The following is a 24,242-nucleotide window of genomic DNA, read 5'->3' as shown; positions in this document are numbered from 1 at the left end:
AAAATCACGACTGCCGGCGGCGGAGGACCAACGGCGCTACAGGGGTGCCGGGGGCCCCCCATCCCCCGCCCTCTCACGCATGCGCAGACCGCACCGGTCAGAAGCGAGTGTCTCAAAGTGAGGTCTGGGGACCCCAGGGGCCTCCAGGAGGAACTGTCACCAAACAGGAGCAGGAGATTTAATTTAATGCACCTACAGGATGATGTAATGATCAGAGATGGTGATTTTTCCTTTCTAGATGCTCACACGTGGACCTGGAGATGGCTGCAAGGATCTCCTAAAGGCTCATATGCAGCCTATAACAGGGACTGTGCTAACTGTCTTCATATTCAACCGAAATATTACCTTTAAACTCACATGCTGTCATATTTAGAGATTTAGTGGACTTTGAAACTGCACAACTGATGTAGCCATAAAGTAAATAAATAAATAAATAAAATGCTTCCAAACAGTATCCAGAAGTTGGTTGAACTTTGAGAGAGTATATGAACTTTGAGGAGTTTGTATGTTTACAAAAACAAATATTTAGAACAAATGCAAAACAAAGATGTATAATAGTCAAAAGAGTTCATCTGAGGAATAGCTTTGAAAAGGCATTGAATAGATGCAAAACATGTTCTAGATTTTAAAAAAAGTATATTTAAAAATAAGTTTATTGACAAATATAAAACTACCTTATGAATGCCAGTGTGTGTATATTGGTTTGGGACTTTGGGATACATAGAATATACATATAATTTGTTTTTCTTGTTTATTTCATTTTAATGGTATAACTCTTAAGTGAACTGGACAAAACAATTACTGTAAAAAGGTTAGGGGCAATGAGCTATGGCTTCAGCCCTTACCTTTGCGGTCAGAAAATCTTGCTTTGGTTTGTCACTGCTTTAAAAGTAAGGACTAATAATTTTCTTTCTTGTATGTATTTGGGTTGTATATTTTGGAAAACAACTGAAATATACAAAATATTTAAAATCTACTGCTACTAATAATAATAATAATAAAATGAAATAAATGACTAGGGACGTTGGCAAGTGCAGACATGAAAACTCAAAATTGCACCTTTATGTAATTTATAGTTTTCCCCTTTGGCATCCTTGAAATTTTAGAAGAGCCGTCTTATTAATCCCTCATTTGGGAAATTCAATATTAACACTCTGTTGTTGTGTTCATTATCTCACACACAGGCCCAAAGTAAGACACACATGCACAAATAGGACCTAAATCCATTAGTGGAGAAATGTCAGAATGATGGGACTACTGCTTAATTGATGCTCCAAGCAATCAGGGGTTTATAGGGGTGTCTTGCTCAAGAGCACCTTGGCAGTGCTCAGAAATGCAGCTGGTACCTGTCTGGCTACCAGTCCAAATGCCGTAGCTACTTGTGTGTGATTCAACCTCTCTCTATTACTTTGATAAAAGCCTACTTGTGTAAGTGTTTTGTGTGACTGATTTGTTTTTTTATGATGTTGAGGTCTTTCTCATACAACATATCTTGATCTATATGAAACCAACTTTTCAGGCTCTCTTGGCATTGTTTTTCTGCTTCTACTGCACCTAAAAGTTGCTTGATGTCTTCTCTAATCTATATTTTTCATTTGTTTGCATTATTTCCGTACACTATATAATTTTTTTCTTAATGTTGTGGTTTCACTAATTCTTTTACTGTCTACTTTGTATGTAAAACATTTATTGCGTATTTGTCTGTTGCTCTTCTGTTCCTGAGATTTCTCCTGTTTTTTTGTCTTACACACGTTTTTCATGGAGTTTGTCCTCTAAATGAATGGTCCAAGGCTGAAGTTGGACGTATGTTGAAGTTTGTAAATCACAAAAAAATGTGATTTTGGGTGTTACAGATAAACTGACTAATGTTGTTGAAATGCACATTTATGTGAAAACCCCATCAGGTCCATAGATTACATCCGTACATACGATGAATTCCAAATTGCAAACTGATCAGTAACACTGATATGTAGCAACTTAACCTTGTGTGAGCTTCTTTTCTGTGTATCAGATATTTTAGAAAACAAAATAAGATGAACATATTGAATTATCAGTTACCAAGGGCCCACTGGTAAGAAGGTCACCCTGAACAGCATCTGCTTCTACCACAAAACCTGGTAATTATGAGGAGATATTGATGGCTTCAAGTCAGCTGCCTAATGAATTCAGATATTGATCCAGCGACCGTGCCTTTTGACAATGACCCTCCCGGCTACCAGCCCTCATTCAATAGCAATACAATGGGCTCCAGCTGTGAGATCGGCCATGCTGTATCAGCAAAACACCCATTCACTGGTACAGGTAAACGCAGTTGTCACGTTCAGACAGGGAAATGCGTTGTGCCTTTTAAAGATATTAAATAACTTGTATTCTCAACCATATCAATGAACTGTTGTGTAATGATTTTAAGGGATTAGTGCCATAAACATGCACCTCCACACTTCAATATTCAATCAAATGAGGACAGTGGAGTGTAATTATGTATTGATTACAACTAACTATTGATTTAATTATCCGAAGCCTTATAATTACAATTCAAGGCTTTAAACCAGTAGTCAGGTTAATAGCATCCTGTAATGTGTTTGCTTTAGATTTTCAAATTGTCTTATCAATGGTTCTATATTAAAGACAAACATCTTTTATTACACATTTAAGTGGCCTTTTCTTATGTTGTAGTTTTTTAGTTATGGATTATTATCTAGTTCACTGACATTAAAAGTATTATAGTTTCAGAGAACACTTAGGCGATAGACACATATCAGTTGGCATAGATGAAAAAAAAAGCAATTTTGTTTCTGTGATCACCAAAATAAATCTTCTTTATAAAACCAATCAATTCTGTTGAGAAATGATGGCAAGATGTCTATTCTGAAAACAAGGAAAAACAGGAGTTATCTGTATTGCTGCATCACTTTATCTATAGCTTTACACTTGCTGGTTATTGACAATATGTATACAAACATGATGCTGCGCTGTTTATAAAATCTGTCGACTCACGTTGCCAAATGCTGTGGTGCGTAGGTGGAGTTACCCCTGGGCTCCACATGGCTAAAGGTCAGTCTGTTTGGCCGTGATCAATAGGGTTAAGGTCATTAACATGTTATGAATATCATGAGGCCCTGGGAAAGTAGAGCAGAGGACCAACGAACTGGGCTCTGATTGGCTGGAGAGTGGCTCTAGCAGAGGCCACCCCCCCACTGACCCGAGAGGTCATTTGAAGAGCAGATGACCTCTGATCTTATGCCAAAAGGGGTGATAGAAAGATTTGCATAGACCTGACTGTTTAAATATTAAAATAGTGGGCAAATAAACAGCATTATTAGCATCTTTGGAAAAATCAGTATCATCACGACATAAGCTGGATCCAGTCCAATCAAAACTTTGTGTTTCAAAACTTGTCTATTGTTTTTAAAATCTGCTGGTGTTTATGTTTATTTCTTTCCTTTTCACTGTTTTTGTGGTCTTATTTTTTATTATAACATTTTTAGTCCTGTGAAGCACTTTGTGCCCTCTCTCTGAAAGATGTTATACTAAATAATCCTTTACTTAATCCTTTACCCATGATTTTGAAGCCCTGACGAAGGCCGGTGTTTGGTTGACACGTGTTGGCTTTTTTTAATGATTTAGCCACTATAATAAAGGCTTTTTAATGTAAATCCTCCTCGTTTTACAGGTTAGTATACTTTTGGAGTGCCTGGATTTCCCTCTTGCCTAATCCTTTACTTACTTCTTGTTTTTATCTTGCAATGTTTGTATAAGAGACATGTTATATTCTTATTTTCTAAAATCTTTAACTATCTGATGACAATCTAAAAAGTACTCAATATGACACTTAGAACCCAAATTGTTTAACTAACAAATCAACCACTTCAAATATTAATTATGAAAACTATGAACTGCAGTGGGAGCGGCGGCTACATGCACACAAATATCACACTATTACTCCAAATATGACAGTATTCTGAATTTGATACGTGTGATGTGAGCAGCTTATTTGAGATTTCAAATTAGGGCTTTTTTCATACTTAAAATTTTCTGATTAAGATGTGGGATATGTCAATATTATTCACATTTTAATAGTGTTCTTTGAACATGTATACAGTGCCTTAGGAACGTGCGTCTATAACAATGTGTGTCTGTTGGAAATCTTTGAAAATACACTTTTGTGATGCATTGCAAGCAAAATGGGAGAAAAAGCTTCACCTAATTCCACTTTTCTATATTTTGAACATGTTAGGGAATGCAATTTGGAATATGCAAACTAGAATATTTGTGGAATATTAATTTTCATGAGCCATGTAAACAGCTCGTAGAAGAAGACTGCTGCCTTTTTTGGAATAAGGACAAAAACCGGAATATGTTGTGCATGTCAATGTAGTCAATGACTCCTAAGTCCTGTAAAGTTATTTTCTTCCATGCTCTGAAGCATCTTTTTATTTACTGCAATAAAATACAAAATCATCAGCACGTAAAAACACAAGAACATTCTTTAAAAAAGGTTTATTGGCTTTTAAAACCACTTTAAAAATCTCACCAGTGAGTACTTTCCATTGAAAAAAGAAACAACGCGTTTGCAATATTAACAAGCTACTGTACATTAAGCAGTACACTAGACAACACCACAGAGGAGGGTTTTTTTTTCTACTGGTAGAAATGGACAAGATAGTCAAACAGAGTTGGTTCTGGGTCAGTCAAAGGTAAAGAATCAGAGTCACTGCTTGATGGAGCTCCTATACTCATAAAGAGGTGCATTTCCTTCATTCAAATTCTAATATCAGTGCCTTATTGTTAAAGAAAAGGTTACAAGAAAATGTTAAATTTCTTCACAAATCTTTTTTTTTTTTTGCAAAATAAGAAGATGTAAAATCAACAGAAAACAGTCATCAACATAACATATAGAACAACATTAACTTAGTAAACAGCACACAACAAAAGTAACGTAACTCATGAAACTAGCACTGCCAGTCTGGTTAACAGAACCTGCCCAAATCACAGAAGACAGTGGTTACCAAGAATACAAAGTACAACAGAAGTCATCACACATGCGTGCGTACAATCATTTATCAACATAATGAGCATGTAGGTTTTAAAAGGTTGTTGAACTTTTTTTTCCCCTCAATGCTTTATATTCTCATGTATGAGAATGAGTAAGAAATGTGTATCTCACTGAGATTAATGCACATTTTGCTACAAGACAATTAGTCATTTTCTGACTTTCTGACTGAGTGACATTTCCCTACTCATCTTGTCATAAAAAATATTTTTTGTCTTTTTTTTATTTGTGGGCATCCATCATTACATTTGTCCATAAAGATGTGGCAAAGCCATGTGTCATAAAAATTTAGTGCAATAATGTGAACCTCCAAAGTTTGTTGAAATATGTTAATTGTTTTTTTTTTCCAGTGTCTGCTGAAAGGCTTTGAGCACAATGTCTGTCACAGAGATGTTTGCAACCAGCTAACAGTATCACAACTTTTTTTTCTCAATATACCATGCTATTGATCCTGCTCAAAGCACACATCACTTCTGCAACCGCAGAGACCTATTATCTTTGAATAGAAAAAAAGTAAAAATAAAATCAGCAAGCGAGACCAGACAGCATTACTTTTACGACACATTGAGCCAGAAATGTAACACACAACATACAGTATCTTGCCGACTATAGATCTGTTAAGCTTTTTTTTTCTTTTAAATGGCACATACTTAGCTAGAATAATGGCCATAATATAGTGTCTTGATACATCAAATCTCTATGTATCTATCCTATTTACAGATGGAGCTTAAACATGACTTATACAACATTGACAATAGCCAAAAACTCAAGCAAGCATCCTACTGTATCACATAGCCTACCTGGCTAGCAGTGATGGTTTCAACATGCTTTCAGGTCCATGGTTACCTATAAAACATAGGACAGTGACCATTTCACAAATTTACATACTGTACATAAGATTTACGCAACTCAACCATTTTTACCCAAATGCAATAAAACTCTTTTATATCTCAGAGGCTGCCCGTTTCTCGCGTTGTTAATGTCTACTAGGAGTGTCTCTATGTGTAATAATCTCTTATGTTATTCAAACAGATCATCTTTGGTATGGAAATAAGGCTGGGTTCTCCACAAACATAATTTTGTTTCCTCTTGATCTCAAGATGACGTCAAAACAGAAATGTCAGCCTCTAGCTTTCTGTGTAACTAAGCCTTCTCCATACCATCGATATTCTTAAACCAAGCTGGGAATATAGCATGCCAAAAAACAAAAAATCTCATGACTGAAAGTGTGCCTGCCATGGTTTATGGACAGCATATCAAATTCCTCTAAATCCTTTACTGATAAGGGCACACACAGTGTAGTCGTTAGCCTATACAATATGCATCTATATTGTAACACTGCAAAACAATAAGAAAGAGTACTGAAAATGTCAGAGTAACAGCTGCCTTGATATGATGAAGCTCTGGATGGTTCAGAAGATTCTTAACATTATACTATATACAGTCTCTCTACAGATGGCATAAGGCCTTGGACTTTGGGAATAAGGCAGCCAGTTGTTGATTCCTTTCCATGTGTAGTCCACAAAGTGGCCTGAATTCCCATCTTCTCCCTACTGATTCATCTACTCCCTTTATAAGATATTAAACAGTACAAGAAGTATAGGCTTTAAGAAAAATTTCACTCTTGGACAATGCTCAGATGTGAATCAGTTTTTCCACTGATTTTGGTATATGATAAAGTATAAAGATTATGTCATAAATTCAGCACCTGGCAGCACAAGATGCTACCCTTTTTAATATTCAGATATGGCAGGCAAATGTACTACAACTATTATGTGCATATACTACAATCCCAATATTGTCTCCATTTGGTTGTACTTCAACTGCACACTGAAAATAGTATACAACAGCATTTTTTTTTTTGGTATTTTGTGCCAAATTTTCTACCCATCTCTTTCTTTCATTACGTGTTTGTTAAATACAAATATTGCATTATTGATTGGTTATAACATGGAAGATTATGTTTATCTTAATATTCATACCATACAAACCTTCTCTTTGTAAGTGCATGCTGCCACCAAGTACTCACACTTTTTACTTGAAATGCTTACATTTCTAATTTCCGATGAGGGACAGAAGTGCGTAAAACTGACGAGTGTGAAAAATAAAAAAAAGGAGGGAAGTAACTAAATGTCAGTAGGAGAGATTTTCTGGTAAGCCTGGCACTTTTAACAGAACGAATGGCAAAGTCCAGACAAATCCCAACAAACTATGGTTTAAAAACGGATCAACTATATACGCACCAAACAAACAACAGAGAACAGAAATCATACGGAGTAAAAGATAACATTAGCCCAGCATCTCTACTGTAGTAGGCTGGTCTTTGCTTTCTAGCCAGTCAAAGCCAGAGTTCACAGTATCACTGCATATCTGCTGAAAAATCGGGTCGTTCTTCAGCTCTTCCAGTGTTGAGTCTTCATATTGTTCCTGCTGCTGGTTCGGATCAAACAGCAGGTTGGTGTCCAACGTGTTAAGGTCAGTGATGCTACTGGACAGATCTGAGGTCAGTCTGATGTCGTTTGAGAAGTCAGACGCCACAGCATTGAGCTCCGAAGCTACCTGACCTACCAACTGGGAACTGGGGTTGAGGCCATCGTCCCCCAGCAAGTCCTTGACAGTGTTGTTGAAATCCAGCTGCTGTTGCTCGTCCTCCACCTCCTGCTGCTGTGTGCTCTGGAGGAGGAGCTGTGGTTGTGTCTGCACAGGATTCTCCTGGAGCTGCTGCTGCTGCTGCTGGTCTTGCTCACCAGGACCTGTTTGTGCTTGGCTGTCCCCAGTGGAGAAATTCACCTGTTCTCCACTGCCAGTGGTGAGGTAGCCGTGCTGCTGGAGCTCAAAGGCAGCAGGGCTGGAGCTAACAGGCAGCTGAGTCTGGTGAGTGCTTCCTCCAGCGAAGCCAGGAGTAGTCTCCAGGATTTGTGTGAGGTTCATGCGGGCCGTGTAGTTAGAGGGGAGGTTGTTTATACCCAGGCCACGGACAGAATCATCCCCATCCGCCTCCATCTTGCTGAGAAGAACGTTGGTGATTTTGGCGGTGTTACTCTGACCCTGCACAGGCAGCATCTCGCTCTGCATCATGATGTTCAGGGGCACAGATTGGCTACGCTGGACCATGCTGTGGACAGAGCTGACCGTCTGGCTGTTGGACAGGATGCTGAGCACCTCGGAGGTGATGGGGGAGTTAAAGGGTGAAACCACGGTTCGAGTGGAGGTGGTTGTGGTGGTGGAATTGGTGGTTGTTGTGGTTGGAGGGCCGGTGTTGCCACTGAAGTTTCTCTGGCGAACTGCAGGGCTGACACTGCGGCAACGGAAAGTACTGGACGCAGATGAGGTTGATGCTTTGTTGTCTAAGGGTGCAGGCACAGCAAAACTCTCCTGTTTGGTAGGAGTAGTTACCACTTGCTGTTGTTGCTGTTGTTGCTGCTGTTGTTGTTGTTGCTGAACCGGGGAAATGGGGGTCAAACGGCCAAAGTGAGCAGCATCCTGTCTTGACTGAGCCTGAAATGACTGGCCAGGAATTGCAAAGGCATGTGGCTTACGAAACTGGTCATCTACCAGGTCTTGGTAGCTGGGCAGAATGCCTATGCTGTGGTTGGGCAACGGACCTGCAGAGTTGCTGTTGTAGCGGTTGTTGATCCACTCCAGTTTGGCCTTGTCAGGGTGTGTCGCCATTGGCCTCTGCATGGGCTTTACAGGGCTGCTTGAGACAATACTGGCATCATGATAACCTGTGATGCTTGAGTTAATAGGAGTGAACGCGAAAGGGTTCCTGCACTCCACCGGACTCGGAGGGACGCTGCTGCTGCAGTTGGACAGTGGCGTGCTGATGGGGGTGTGGCGACCCATGGCTCCATCCACAGGGGTGATGGGAGCCAAACGGGAGCAGGGGCTCTCTCTCGTCAAGCTGTGCCCAAGCGTCATCTCAGAGGTGGGGGTGGGTGTCGGAGTTGGGGTGGGTGTTGGAGTGGGAGTCTGGACAGGAGTGGTGCTGCTGTGGGCAGAGTGGAAGAAGGTAGTACCAGCCTGGTGAGCGTTCAGGATGGAGCCTTGACTGCTGGTTGACTGGCCTTGTAAAGACACATCGACACAGCCACCAAACAGACCCTTCAGCTTCATCTGCTCCTCCATTTGGACCAGCTCCTCCACGATGCTGTCCTGGGTCATGTCGTCGTCATTGAACGGGAAGTAGTCCATGTTAGGCTGAGAACCTGCAAAGTCAACCATCTCCTGTGTGAGGGTGAGCTGGCTTGAGGCCTCGGTGGGTTGAGCTATGATGGAAAGTTGGTCAGTAGGGGCTTGTTTGTGTTCTGCTGGTATCTGCTGCGCAAACGCCTGCTTCCGAAGCTCATCGAGCTGTCCCTCCTCCCATATTGTGCTCTTTAAGTCACTCATCACAGAGGCTTCGTGTGCTCCTGAGTTGGCTGGTATGGCATGAGGGTCCCCGGTGATCTGCCGGAGCAACGCCTGATCCGACGTGTTGTTTCCAGCTGCTCCAGTGCTGGTGTCAGTGCTGAGAGAATGATCTTCGCGTTTCACCACCAAGGCTTGGGGTTTGACAACAGTCTGGGAGCCCTCAGTGTGTGTAATGGGTGAGTCAGAGAGTGCGAGGATCTGTGTGGGCCCTATGGAGGTGTGTTTCACAGTCACTTTGCAGGGGGCACTCTCTGGTCTGGCAGGGGTTCCCGGTCTGGGGATCCTCTTCAATGCAGCACTGACTCCAGGTTTGGGATTGTCAACTACAGCCAGTGGCTGCTGGGAGATAAACACTCTCTTCACAGGAATCACATGGGACTCCCCGCCCGGGCCTGTGCGCTTCCTGGGGCTCTTGGCATCTAGGCAGGGATCCTTCGATGTTGGGGTAACAGCGGAGGAGCCATTGGATGATGTGTTGCCATTGGAGTTCTGATTATCAACAGTCAAGTACAAAGTACTGTCATGGCAGTTACTGTTATTGCTGTCCTGAGTCCCAGCTACAGCTACCGAGATGGGAGGGGATGTGGGGTCACTTTTAATCCTTGACCCTTTGTCTGGTCCGGGGGAACACTTAATCAGGAAGCTTGGCTCGCTAGCAGCCCTGAACTTAGCCATTCTTTCCTCTTTGGCCCCAGCAGCAGTTTTCTCTGTGCCATGGGTGGGGTTACTGTCATTTCCAGCTTCAGACACCGCTTTGGTGTCAGTGGAGACAGCTGGGGTGGACACTGGGGCACTGGGTCTGATTGCCGGAGACTGCGGGGTGGCCGAGCTCCCGCTTTGCGGCTGCTGGGAATCTTCCGAAGCAGCTGTGGTATTCACACCTGCCGAAGCAGGACGCACAGTTGTGCTGCTGCTGCTGGGAGCCAGAGCAATGGCCGTCATCTTCACCACGTTGACTGAGCTGACGTGGGGAGTTGGCATCACAGTTTTTATGGGGCTGTTGGTGATGAGCAGGGTGGGGGGTGAGCGCAGCGTGATGGCACTGGTGGCAGAGGGCTTGGGCAGAATTTGTGCATACCGCGTACCGTGTCGTGCCAGCCGGTCACCCACAGGACTAGCTGAGATGTTCTGGGGAGTTTTGGGGGACTGTTTAAGAGACTGAGTGACCACTTGGAAGTTCACAGGCAACACTTTTCCCTCTGTCGTCCCTACAGGACTGGGTGAGGTCATCAACTGCCTGCCTCTTTGTACCTGGGAGGAGAACAATGAGAAATAAAATTAGACCTCGGCACATTTGTCAAAAACATCTCTAAGAATAATTAGAGGGAGAAATTCAGCCACATACCGTGACTGGGCTGGGGACAGCTGCTACCACGATGCCAATGGTGGGCTGGGGGGAGAGCAGAGCCGGGCTGCCACAAGGGATGGTTGGTCCAGGGGTACTGGCCTCTGTTCTCTTGACCTGGGTCTCACTAGGCAGGGGCGAGTGGAGCTTCTGCTCCTGCTGCTTCTTCTGGATTTTGCGCTGCAATTGCTGCTTTGCGTCAACAGAGGGAGAGGGCAGGGTCTTCACCTGGGGCTGGAAAGAGTTTGTCTCAGCTGTTGGCACAAACGCAGAGGCTGGAGTTGGCGTCTTCATTCCTGTCGAGGAAAAAAACCCGGAATGGTGATCAGCAAGGATACTGTGTCAGGAAGAGCAAAGCACTTCAATCCAGGTGCAGCCTATAGTGATGGGTTCAACAGTTCTGGACTTTAAATGCCACATATAAGCAAAGAAAGTGTTATGCAAAGTACCAAATGCTTAAAACTAAAAAATGTTTTAACCTAAATCAAAAACTGTAAAGTATGGGAGAAATTTTCTTAACACCATGTGGATGTAGTTGTCAATGGGCAGAAAAAAAATTTCACATAACTTTAAGCCCAAACCTGGCCCATCAGACATCTTCACAGAAAATACGGACCCTTAAAAAATCTTTAAAAAATCTTAAAAGATTTTTTTCACCGCCCAAGCTGGTGGCACTCCATTGGCAACCCCCATATCAAACCTGCCCCAGATCGGCTTTAAATCCGTCTGAAAGAAAGGAGGACCTGAGGTATTTGCAAATGAAACATGAGCTTACAGATTTGTCTGGTACCCAGGCAAGGAGTTGGCCATTTTAGCCAGTTAATTATTATTCTCCACTGATGGAGAACTTCCAATTTTCAATGAGATCTTATTCAAGGATGTGTAAGTGACTACAGAAAGTAAAAGACAACATGATTTGTTGTTTTTTTTTGAGAAAGGGTAAAGAGAATTGTTGAATTGAATCAAATTGAATCTTTTGAATTTAGGTTGGTTTAATTTGTGCTAAACGGCTGTCAGGCGAGACCCAACTGTTGAGTGTACTTTCACATCTAATGAGTGCACAGACAGTGAGGTGCAGACCTGCGAAGGCAGATGCAATGTCAGTCCCTTGAAATGAATGAAAATCAGGTTGCGCTTCTCTACCGTGATCTAGGTATATGATCGCAAACGTTTAGTTAACATGAGACATGATTTACAGACAGCTGAGTTAACGTCATTACATTTTCAGCACCATGGGCAGCTGACAACTGTGTGCTTGCACCGTTTTGGGAGAAAAATATGGAAACTCATGACGAAAACACTCGATACATAATCACACATGAAAACATGAAATTGTACTTTTTAAGAGCCTTTCCAACTTAAAATCTTACTCCTCAAATAACACTTCAATACGATGCTGTCAACTATGATGCGCAGAACACAACAAACCTCACAAACACACAGACAAGAGTAAAAATCACAACTCCAGCAGATCAGAGGACAAGTTTACCCGTGGGTGTTCCGGTCATAACAGTGAGTGCAGCCATGGACTTAGTACCAATGTAGTGGCTGTTGAGCAGGAAGCGGGCCAGGTCCTCCACGTTGTCAAACTGACGACTCAGGACCTTTTGGGCCCACTCACACACCAGTCCGCAGGCTGCAGATCTCATTTCATCTTCAGCGCTCGGGGACTGGCCCGTCGCCTCCATCAGCTCACACTACAGGGGAGAGCAGCAGGTGGATGAGCAGCAGGCCTTTTTAAAAGTGTAACCAGATATTTAATTGGATGTTTTACAAAGTTGTTTTTTTGCAGTGTAGCTTACCCCATCACCAGATTTCTGCAGATCCAGATTGGGTAAGGACGGCATGTGAACAAAAGCTTTCTTCCTTAACCCGCTATAACAGTATGTGAGAAGGAGTTAAGGTGTCTGACATGTATTGATTGTGGACATAGGTGCTGACTTTAGGTCGGGTCTGGACAAATTCTTGTCTTTTGTCTTTTCCTTTATCCTCCTTTAGGCCAAAGCAAGAAGTTACCATCTTTTAAAATCTGAAAGAAATCATGAACTTAAAAATAACTAACGAAAAAAACCCCAAACCATCAAAGCCAAAAAACAGCTTTCCAGCGCTCGACTGGAACAACTGCTAACCTTTGAAACCTGAGCAAATTGGCCTGATTTCCTTCAATTTACAAAATTAGCAAGAAATTAGTAAAATCTACAAGAATATTTCCTGAAAATCTACCGCAAGTAGTGCATTGACTATGGATAAGTGCCTCCTACAATCTCACCTAAAAAACATCTGAACTATCCCTTTTACACAGTTACACATTGCAAGCAGAAAATGTTATGATCTGCTTAACCCTTTGAAACCTGGATTGAAGTTTTCTTGTGCTGTGTTCAGATGCCTTTCACAAGCTGTATGACCATTTAAAAACTGAACTGGTTTGACTTGGCCAACTTGGTAAAAAAGTCCACAAATTGCAAGAAATTTGACCGGAAAATATTTTTAAAAAGCCAGGAGGTCTGTAGAAAATAATAAAAAGAAATAGGAAAAAATGTCTAGAAAACTACAACAATAATAAAAAAAATATAATATTTTATTAAAAATTATGTTACACAAAAACTATAAGAAAACATATAAAATAAATATTTTTGCAGCAGTTTCTGCATAGTTTTCTTATTTGTTTTTTGGCTTATGTTCAGGTAATTTTCTTGCAACTTTTTTATTTATTTTTTGCTAATTTTTGGGCCATGTCTTGTTAAGTAGCTCATTACATTCCTCCTATGTTTTTTTTTTTTAAAGGAATCAAAATAACTTGCTCAGGTTTCAAAGGTTAATCTTGTCAACTTAACGGCACCAATACCTGTCTGCAATCGACAAACAGAATCAACAAACTTTCTCACATTTTTAAAACTATGCAGGCATAGTTTAGTTAAGCGAAGACAAATAAAATCATCTTAAGACTCTAGGTTAGTTTCGTCAGAATGAAAGGATATTTGGATTTGCCCCTCATGCCCAGTCGACGTGCCTTCATGTTAGGAAACACATTCTTCATGATCTTTCCAAAGTCTGCTGCACTCAGTGGATTGTAGCCGAGATTGTCACAATAGCTCCTGCAAGAGAAGACAATCCTCCGTGAGGTTAAAAGTAAAATACATACCGTCCCATTTTCCATTCGCCTTCACCTCCCCCAGCGCCACAGTGAGGTCACACACTCACTTGTATTCATCATACACCTCTTGCTTTGGAAGGGAAGTCTCTGGGTGCTCTTCTAGGTGATTCCGTATCCAGTTGAATGCATACATCTGTTGAGTACGGCTTGACGACATGGAACTCTGATCACTGAAATTGGTACAGAGGAGAAATAAATCTGGTGAGGCAATGTCCCCGATTTGTATGCATCATTTCTTGTTAATACAGAAACTTTAATACCATAATCCAGGAGTGGAGGACCCCCTCTCATTCTCAGTCCAAATGGGCAGAATTGGGGGGTTGGGGTGATGAATAGATATGGGGAAACAAATGAAACACAGACAGCTAGGTATAGCAAAAATCTACATAGATCAGTGGTTTGCTTCATAATGATAATCAATCATACAGCTGAGAAAAGAATGAAGATTTTGCATTAAAAAAAAACAAAAAACTCACCAGTGATGAACAACCCCCCAAAAATGTCAAAAACGTGAAACTTCATTTTTAGGAGCTAGCAGCCTAAACTGTGTCTATGAAGTAGCCAGTGGATCGTGACTTGAACTTTAGACAAGCAATGAGACAACAGTGCCAATAATGTAATGAGAGCCACAACAAAGCAGCCGTGTGTGCGTGAGACGAAAAAAAAAAAGGTCAAAGAGCAAAGTGGAAAACTTGAGTAAGGTGTATGTGTGTGTTTCCGTGGCTTACCTTTTATCATTGCCACTGCTGGGACCAGAAGGCAACTTCAGGTAGAGGTAGAGTTTTTCGATGTCTGTAAACTTCTCAACATCTTGCTGTAAAAATAAAATGATCACAAGAGGGACAAACGATTATTCGTAAAAAGCCCAACCAGAATCTATAAATCTAATCTTGAGAGGACGAGATGAATTATAAATGAATAGGTGAACTTGGCAACTCTGGCAACCTTTTATTCAATAATTGGAGAAAACAAGAATGTAATGTCTTTTGATTTGATGATTTTTGATTGATTGAATATAATATCCTTTAATTTATTACTGGGCGTTAGGCTGGGTGGGTTTTGCATTTTGGTTTTGTTTTGTTTTGTTCTTTTTTTGTTTGTTTATTTCCCTTCTTTTTCTCTATTTTAATCTTATTTTTTCATAATTAAAAAAAAATCCTAGTGAAGAGCAGTGTCTGTACCAGTAATGTAATAACAATTATGTAATGTATATTTGCTAACAATTGTGCAAACTGGCCCCTCAGTAAAGTGCTTTAAGTAAGAATCTTTGGGATGGGTACCAAAACCTGCTATTAAAACAGACTCTGGGCCTAAATGATTAAAGACAGCAGATTGATAAGCTCCAATGTTACTGGCTCCTTTTAGTGCAGGTTACCCCGACATGCACATCTGTCCCACAGCCAGGGGTTTTCAGCTGAACAAGAGATGAAGAGGAGACCCCCTGCATAATGTTTGAAATTGAGTTACACTTGATTTAATTCTTGGAATATTTTTGGGTCCTGTGCTTGGTGGTGACTGCTAAGTCAGCAGCCTCACTGTAAGCAAACTTGTTCACCTCCCTGTTATGGATGAGTGTGGCACTGAGATTTAATGTAAACTAGCTCAAATGATTGCTCATGGAGGGTTATCATTGATGTTGTGTACTGTAACAAAATGTTTGTTTTTTTTAAATGATTTTCTGAATAGGTCAATTTATGTTTGCTGATATGTTGGAGTCATGTTATTGTCTTTTTGCAAACATTTTGTACTTCTTAAAAAATAAATAAATAAACAAACTTAAATGACTGAAAAATAATTTAAACTAACTAGTAACTCTGGGGACCCAAAAGGAATCGCAGACCCGCCGCTGAATGAAGACCCAGGTTTTAGGCCAATACACACTTGGAAAATATGAGTGTATAAAGATCAGCTCTGTGCTCTCGAGTTTTGGTAAGTAGGCTATGATACGGTGCTGGTTATGGTCGCTTAGCAACCACAGATGCAACCTGCCTCCTTGCCCTTGAAAGTTGGCACAGAACAGGCACAAGAGCAGAGCCAAGCGCCCGACCTTGTGTTTTTTCAGGCAGGTCAAGATGCAGCCATGTGTCCTGACCATCACTGCTTTGCTTAGTTTGCAACTGTATCTTAAAATTTGGAAAATTCTTGTAAATGTGGCTGTTTGCTGAGACAAACCAGCCCCTCCTCCCTCTGTTTAGATTTGTCTTAAGAGGGACAGCCTCTAGCAACCCAGGTAGAGTATACATCCCTCACACCTGAACTTTTGGGGCGGCCTCTAGCTCACCTGCTTGAGTGTATGCCCCATATGCCGAGGTCTTTACAGCGGCCCTGGTTTGATTCCAGCCTGTGGAATGTGTTTGCTGTGTAATCACCCCCCATTCACATCTACATTCAGTCATTCTACAGCTGTCCTATCAATAAAGGGAAAAATGGAAAAATCCCCAGAAAATACCTTTTAAAAGATATTCTTCCTTTTAAATAGTAACTTACTTCCCTAATCTTGTTCTGAATATATATATATATATATTTAAAGCAATTATTTAGCAGTAAAAAAGAACCTAAGAGTGTGGATAAAGAACTGAACCAATTAAAGTTGTAACTGATGAAAAGAATAAACTGTACTGAAAAAAATGATAAAATCCTAACAAAACCCCTCATGAGAATAGAGAAAGAAGGTGACATAGATCAAATGACTCTTCATAACTGGATAAAGAGATTTATGTGTGCAGAAAATTTAGGCTATCTGGTCCAGATTTAGTGATTTAGATTCCATTTAGTGCCAATTGTAAAATGCAACACAGGTATGACAGTTGCTCACAATCTCCTTACTATTGATTCACCCCCAACTGCTTTTCAATTGGTTTCTAACAATGGTCTCATCTTACCTCTTTCCTTTTCTATTTGCCTCTTTGTTGCTAGGGGAACCAATACTTGAATGAATGAGGTGAGAGCTGTCAGCCAATGAGCAATGAATGAAAACGCTATTCACTACACTCAGTTGCTACAAGCTACACTAGAGTAAATTAGTCCTTTTCTGCTTATACAATGATGGTTGAATCTTTTCGCACCATCCGTTCCCTTAAATGTTTTCTTGGTTTTTCTGAGATGACCTTTACACTCACCCATCAGCTACAATATGTAAGCGCCACCTGTGTATTGCAGGTTCCACTGTAATATACATTTCAGGTTCAAACAACAGCAACACTAACAGACCCAACTGCCAAAGGCCATAATATCATTTGTCACTTAATGTGGTTTGAATTGCTTCTGCACTTGTTTTATCTGCACATTTATTTTATTTTATTTTAATTCATGCAGCCATGTAAGAAAAAAAATGTTTTTTTATTGAGAAGGGTGTAGTCAAACCGTAAAAGTCTTTCTAATCTTTATTTGAGGCAATAAATAAATATAAATATACATATGTGTGTGTGTGTGTATGTATGTGTATATATATGTATTTCTGTATATGTACGTATATATGTGTAAATATATATATATAAATATATATATACACAGTATATGTATAGATTTGAGATTTTTGCATGCAGTTATACTGTGTTACAGAGCAACAACTAATAATTACTTACATTATTGAATAATCTGCTGAATATTTGCAAGATAAATTGATTACTAATTTAGCCTACAAAAAGTTTTTAAAAAACGGTAATACTAGAATGCAAAAAGTTGTCATAATAGAATTGGGAAAAATGCTTGTCAGAGAGAGTGCTGTCTTCTAATTGCTTCTTTTGTCTAACCAATTATCCCAAACCCCAAAAATCTTCATACACCATCACAAATGAAGCAGGAAATTTCTCCGGTAAGAAGCTTGACTCAGTAAATGTTTGACATTTTTGCTTTAAAGATGGCCGGATCTATTAATCAATAATCAAAATAGTTGGCAATTACTTTTCTTTCAATTGATTAACTGATTAATTGACTAACCGTTGCAGCGTTTGCATGTTAGCTTTCTTTTTCTCTGGGTTGAAAAGTCTACCATTGCTGATGAAAATATTGGCTTATCATGATTTTTCCATTGAGTACTTTGATTTGTCAGTTATTCAGTTCAATAGATAAGCCAAAAATAGATACACTATTTGAATAAATCCAAAATATATTCTATCATTATGTACACAGACATCTTGATATAAGATTTAATATGTGGTGACAGACTTTAATAAATTACACCCTCACCTGAACATTATTACTGTTAAGTGCCCTATTTTGTCTCCAAAACTTTACATTCTATGTAGATATTATTGTACAGTATGACACTGTTGATATTTACCCTACAACTCTACACACTATTTCAACACAATCCACATGTGAGACACATGTGATTGCCAGGTGTAAAGGACGTCTTCTGTTTGCCTCAGTCTGACATGCTGTGTGCAGCAGTGTCCGCGTGTAAGCACCTGACGTGGTAAAAGGTGGATATATTTACATTATCTGGACTTGTACTGAAAGGGACTAAAAACACTGTCTGCCAGAATCTGTCAAACACCAGATAGACTTTTTGAAATTAAAATAGAAACTGTATTTTCTACTAGTAACAAAAAAATCGACAAAGCTTCATTACGAAGCTTTGATGTCACTACAGCTTTGTTGCTGGATACAAGGTGTGGGCCACTTCAGCTCAGATTACTACACAACAAAATGTGCAAAAAGAGAATATTTTTCATTACATATTGTCTTTCCGTGCCAAAAAGTGTTGTAATTTGTATATTACAAAAAAAGGATCTATGTGTATTTACAGGCCAATATAATGTTCACTATTCCATCTTCAATATTATATATTTTAGTGTTATGATCACAAAACATTTTGTATCTATTGCTGTAATGTAAACTAAGTAGGCAAATTTAAGCATCGTGGTTTCATTTGAGTAATTTATAAATAGAAGGACAACTAAGTAGAACTCGGCAATATGGAGTAAAGTATAATGTCACAATATTTTTTATGAAATACCTTGATATTGCAATTATTTTGGAGGGCTGACAATTGGTGCTTTCACACAATATTGACACAAAAGGATTTTTTTTATAAATTATCAGCAGTAATGTGGATATAATGTCGACTTTGTCTAAACAGCTTGAACAGTCTGGTACATTCAACAAATCACTGTAGTGTAATGCAGCCTTTAAACAGTTACGATATTACAATATCCAAAATCTATGATGATATCTAGCCTCATACAATGCTGACAATATAATATCAATATATAGTCCAACCCTACAACTAGGCATGAAACATATATTTATTTATGTGAGCTGCAAACCTGCTCTTACGATCAACCAATAAGCATTTACACATGACTTTCTGATAATAAGGGTAAAGTAGAGAGTTCAGTGACACATTACAAAGACTCAGCTTGTAAAAGTAGAAACAGTGTGTTGTGGATACTCACCAATATGCTGTCCACCTTTGATTGTACAGATTTGCTACAATGGAAAAAAAAGAAAGAACAAAAGCCAAAAATGTCAATAAATATGACTTGGATGACAATAAAATTGATGCATGCAGGATTTTTTTTTAATCATTTCAACTAAGTTTTCTTTTATTTCCTGTCCCTGGTGACCTTTTTTCTCTGTATGATGTAAAGCATGACAAGAAATTTGATACCAGTTTTTGTTTTGATATTTAGAATTCCTCATCTACCACCGTAGCTTTAGCGTTGTAATTTTAAAATAAGCCTAAATTATGACGCTACTCCACAAAGAGATTTAAATTATGATAACGCGCCATTGTTGTTCTCTATATCTACTCAGATATTGTGATATGCAGTGGCTTTAGAAATTATTCAGACTCCTTCACTTTATGCACACTTTATTTAATTCACAATGGATTTAAAGTACTTTAAAATCATTAACTGCCAGAATAAACAATATTAAAACATTAAACCCGTCTTTCACATTGATTTACAATCTAAATCTCTTATTTTCAGAAGAATTTAGACCATTAATTCACAATCAGCTTTGGCGTGACAGTCTTCTTCCTGGCAGGTTCTCTACCCTTCAGTCAGGCTGAATGAGGAGTACTAAGATCTGCCACCTCCAGGTCTCTCACAGATGTTTTGGGGCTTCAAGTCCAAGCTTCAAATGGGTCATTCAATGGCATTCAGAGACAAATCCCAATACTACTCCAGCACTGTCTTGGCTTTCTGCTTAAAGTCGTCGTCCTGCTGAAGGGCAAACCTTCACTGTGGTCCCCTCTCTGCGGTTGTGTGCAGTCTGGAGAGGGTTTACTTCAGAGTCCTTGTTGTGTTTGGCTGCATTCAATCTTCTGCAGAGAAGCACCTCCACAGCAGGATGCTCACGCCACTCTGCTTTGTTGCAGAAATGGTGTTTGCCAGGTGAGGAGCAGCACAAAGTTCTTGATCTGCGAGACCTCTGGGTTCTTTGTCACCTCTCGGACTACGACCCTTGTTGCCTTGAGATGGATAATAAGCTCTAGAAGGATCTCTGGTGGTTCCACACTTTCTCTGTTTCACTATGATGGAGCCCACTGTACTGCTGGGAACACGGAGGACCTCGGAGAGTTCCTTAGACATCAATAGCTTGGTCTGGAAATTCCTGTGAATTTTGAGACCTTATACACACAGGTGTGTGCCTTTTCAAATCATCCAATCATCTTAGTTTTCTCCAGAAGAACTCCAATCAAGGCTGTGTCCTCATTCACTCCCTAAGCAATACTACAATCCTCAATAGTTTATTGTGGAGTGAGCCGTAAATTGAGATTTTTGACATTTAGTAATCATGAGCTTTTTGCGTCATCATTGGCAGGTGAAAAGCATTAGGGGATTCATTTCATGGTTCCATGGACCTGTTTTCACATTTTTTAACATGTCATGGTAGCAAAAGCACAGATGTTAATAATAACAATGAGGGCTAAACAATTTTGAAAAAAAAAAAAAAAGATCTGATTGCGATTATTTTAAACTGACATTTCATTTGCAATATGATTTGAGATATCAGAGTATTTTGTTATTATTCCAATTAAAGAAAAACATTTAAGTGACTTTGGTGTAACTTTTATGCCGATCTGTACTTAAATACGTTTTCTTCAGTCTACAGAACATAATGTGTAGGCCAGGACATCTCTGCAGCACAACAATATCTAATGTAAAATGACATTTTAACTCACGTGTTATCTTTAAAAGATTGCACCTCCTGCAATTTGATATTTGCAGTAGATCATATTATGATTTCAGACATTTTTTTGTTATAGATCCTCCCTATTAACATGAATACCTTTAATGTCAAGACCCTGAAACTGAATCAGCTAACCATCTCTTTATTATTATTATTTACACCTGTACTTTTTCCACCGTAAAATCAAGGCATGTCTTCTGCAAAAAAAGCCACTAAATAACTTTGACACTATAATGTGGTGGACAGTAATTATAATGCACCATTCAGTTGATAGGAGTTCATAAAAGATTTCAGACAGATCCCTAGAGGTATCTCAGGGATAATTAAAGCAGGGGCACCAAATGATGCCTGGCAAAGACTCATGAAAATGTGCGATTTTATTTTTAGAAATTCTAACTGCATTTACAAAAAGCCCCCAATAGCTTATTTTCACATAGTCACTGTAAGTTACTGTATACGATCATTTTATATGACATCTAAAAAGTGTGCAAAATGTGAATAGTTTCTTTCCAAAGCCACAGTACAGTATGTCATAACATCTAAGAGTATGTCATAACATCTGAGTGGATAAAGACGAAAATATGTCGAGTTATTTCAGTCACAATGTAGTGCATGGTGATGAGAGTCAGGCAGAAATAATAGAGCTTTCCCAAAGCCACTGTTAAAACTAAGCATGCATAAAAACAAAACCAGCAGACTGTGTTGTATTGTTATGAGCAGCATTAAATCAGTGTGAGGCTGTCTCTGTGTGAAGCTCTCCGGTTTGACACCTGTCATCCTGAGCATCAGCACCACCGGTGGATGTGGTGTCATCTATCACATGGCCTCCTAGGGCTCGATGCTAATGATCATAGCTACTACTGCTGTAAATAACAACACGTAACGCTTTATTAATGCATAAACAGGTAGCAGGCAGCGACGCTTTCCTCGCCGTTGTCGCTTTTCTGGTAAATATGTGCAGTTAGCACGGGGGCACTCGTGTTATTTTCAGCCGCTTTGTGCAGCACACAGCCTCCCTGCCACTCCACAGCTAGATACGCTAATTATGAGGCTACAGCTAGCGAAAAGGACAGTGTGGCTGCTTGAGGATTATTTGCATCCTTACCAAATTGAATTCTTTATTTTGAACTGTAACGCGTTCGCCTCGGGCCCCTGGAGTCCTGGCACCAGCGCTGGAAGAGAGCCTAATCCCGAGGCAGGCTTCTGACCAGGTTGTTGTTGATCATCAGCCATCGCGATGGAGGGGTGGTGGGGGAGCTTTAACAAGTAGGCCTCATCCCCGGCTGTGCACTGCACCGGACCCACCGCTGCTGGAGCGGCTCAGTCAGCTAGGACAGCCCGCTGAATCCACCACAGAGCATGGCTACAAACACTGTGAGCTGACCCTCGCAAAACACAAAACTAAACCAAAAAAAACACCCGGGAATACAAAAGGCATTTCGCAGAGGTCTCTCCGCTGCCGCAAATAGCACGCCTGCAGCAGCCAGCAGCAGCTACAGACGAGCTGCCTGCGTCAAGTCACGCGCAGGTAGCACAGACGAGACCGGAAGTGCACAGCGATTTAGCCTTCGAAATAAAAGCACAAGATTTAGACGTTTCTAAAGCATGGGACTTCAACAGGGAGTCCTCGGAGTTCATGCAGGGGGGTGACCAAATTAATGTTGGTCTGGGAAAAAAACAAACAACAAAAACAATATATATATATATATATATATATATATATATATATATATATATATATATATATATATATATATATATATATATATATACTATACATTGGTGTATTTACATGTTGTGTTGACTTCATGTTTGTTTATTGGTTGCTTGTTTGTTTACCTTGTGAGTTGTTTTTTTAATGAAAGTTTATATCTTGAATATCTAAATCTAATCTTTACAATTTCATTGTCAGGGCTCTGGGGCGATAGATAGATAGATAGATAGATAGATAGATAGATAAAAGCTGTCACTGCCACTTTTTCCTATCTGGTAAGTACAACATTTACATTTTATTAGGCTTATTAGTCTGCAATAATCACATGAGCTCAAACGTATTGCAACATAGTGAACCTGGGTGAACCTGGGGAGCTGATTTCAGAAACTAAATGTTTATTATGAAAATTGATTGGCAATTATTTTAACATCTTTCAATCAATGTAGTTACTCTTTCAAACAAAACAGCAACAAAAACAAAAACATTAGCTGGGTCCAGCCTCTTCATCTAAACTGAATATCTTAAAGGTTTTGGACTGTAGGTTTGCCAAAGCAACAGTCATGCCATCTTGGATTCTTGGGAATGTCGTGCAAATTGTGTGACCTTTTAGAGAGAAAATGATCTATTCTAATGATCTAATCTATTAATTGAAGTGCCTGTCATTTTAACAATGTTTTGTTTTAATATGAAAACGGGGATTTTAGTTTTTCATTGTGTTTTCCTGTAACTTGACGCTGGTATGAGCGCTGCAGTTCCTCTGTCAGCCGACAGAGGCGCTGCTGCAGGAAGCTGGTTGATCAAATAGTCACAATGACGGGTAAACAGCCAGGATGATATCACTTCAACATGTAAACCGGTCATCTACCAGCGCGTGTATTGATCAAATAATCTACCAATCGATTGCTGATCTGATCACAATGAAATGTTGAAACACCAAACAGACTGTTGCCAGATTTCTCTTTGCTCATCACACAGCTTACTATTTTTTCCTTCGGGTGAAATCCGAGACACAGCTGGCGGAAAAAATAAACTGAGAGGATGAGTAAGATTCAGACCGTCTGTTTCAGATATAAATATAACGTTCACTTATGTCACACCACTAAACCTGCTGTGAAATCAGAGAATCACAAACATGTCCAGATAATCTGATTATGACAACAGTTTTTATTCTAGCAATAGTCAATAATGGTTTTTTTGTTTTTATTGTTCATTCATTAATATATAAATGAGGAAATTCAGTGGAATGAAGCCACCAGGTCAAGAAAAACAAGACCTAAATAAATTCTTTCATCATGGCTTATTTTATGCTGCCATCTGTTGATGGAAACCGGTAATGTACTCCGCTGACACCATGGTCATGAAACATCGCAAGTGCAAGACAGCAATAGACACACACACACACACACACTGGCGAGGCATG

General features: G+C 39.8%; 1 protein-coding gene across 2 annotated transcripts; it reads right to left on the bottom strand.

Moving 5' to 3' along the window:
- Nucleotides 1-4,485: 4,485 nt before the first annotated feature.
- On the bottom strand, nt 4,486-22,628 carry rfx7b (regulatory factor X7b). 2 transcript variants are annotated; one of them, XM_088080474.1, is made up of 10 exons: nt 22,214-22,628; nt 19,365-19,398; nt 14,695-14,779; nt 14,226-14,265; nt 14,013-14,135; nt 13,790-13,906; nt 12,614-12,698; nt 12,301-12,508; nt 10,812-11,107; nt 4,486-10,717 (listed from the first exon to the last, which is right to left on the bottom strand). In XM_088080474.1, exons 1-10 carry the CDS (start codon nt 22,339-22,341, stop codon nt 7,343-7,345), a joined length of 4,491 nt encoding a protein of 1,496 aa, XP_087936600.1. In that variant the 5' UTR covers nt 22,342-22,628; the 3' UTR covers nt 4,486-7,342. The 2 variants fall into 2 exon arrangements, with proteins under 2 accessions (XP_087936600.1, XP_042351649.2); XM_042495715.2 differs by lacking the exon at nt 14,226-14,265 and having other exon boundaries at nt 14,694-14,779.
- Nucleotides 22,629-24,242: the final 1,614 nt, after the last annotated feature.

Source organism: Plectropomus leopardus, chromosome 7 (assembly GCF_026936395.1).
Source record: "Plectropomus leopardus strain MGB_pleo_1.0 chromosome 7, ASM2693639v1, whole genome shotgun sequence".
Taxonomy (NCBI): Eukaryota; Metazoa; Chordata; class Actinopteri; order Perciformes; family Serranidae; genus Plectropomus; species Plectropomus leopardus.
Note: the sequence above shows the minus strand (reverse complement) of the source record. Positions and strands in the feature narration are given on the sequence as shown.

Coding starts and splice junctions, on each gene's coding strand:
- rfx7b (XM_088080474.1), bottom strand. CDS start 22,341: ATGGCTGATGATCAACAACAACCTGGTCAGAAGCCTGCCTCGGGATTA. Junction 12,509..12,613: donor TGCAGAAATCTGGTGATGGG/GTAAGCTACACT, acceptor TCTCCCCTGTAG/TGTGAGCTGATGGAGGCGAC. Junction 10,718..10,811: donor CTGTCCCCAGCCCAGTCACG/GTATGTGGCTGA, acceptor TTCTCCTCCCAG/GTACAAAGAGGCAGGCAGTT.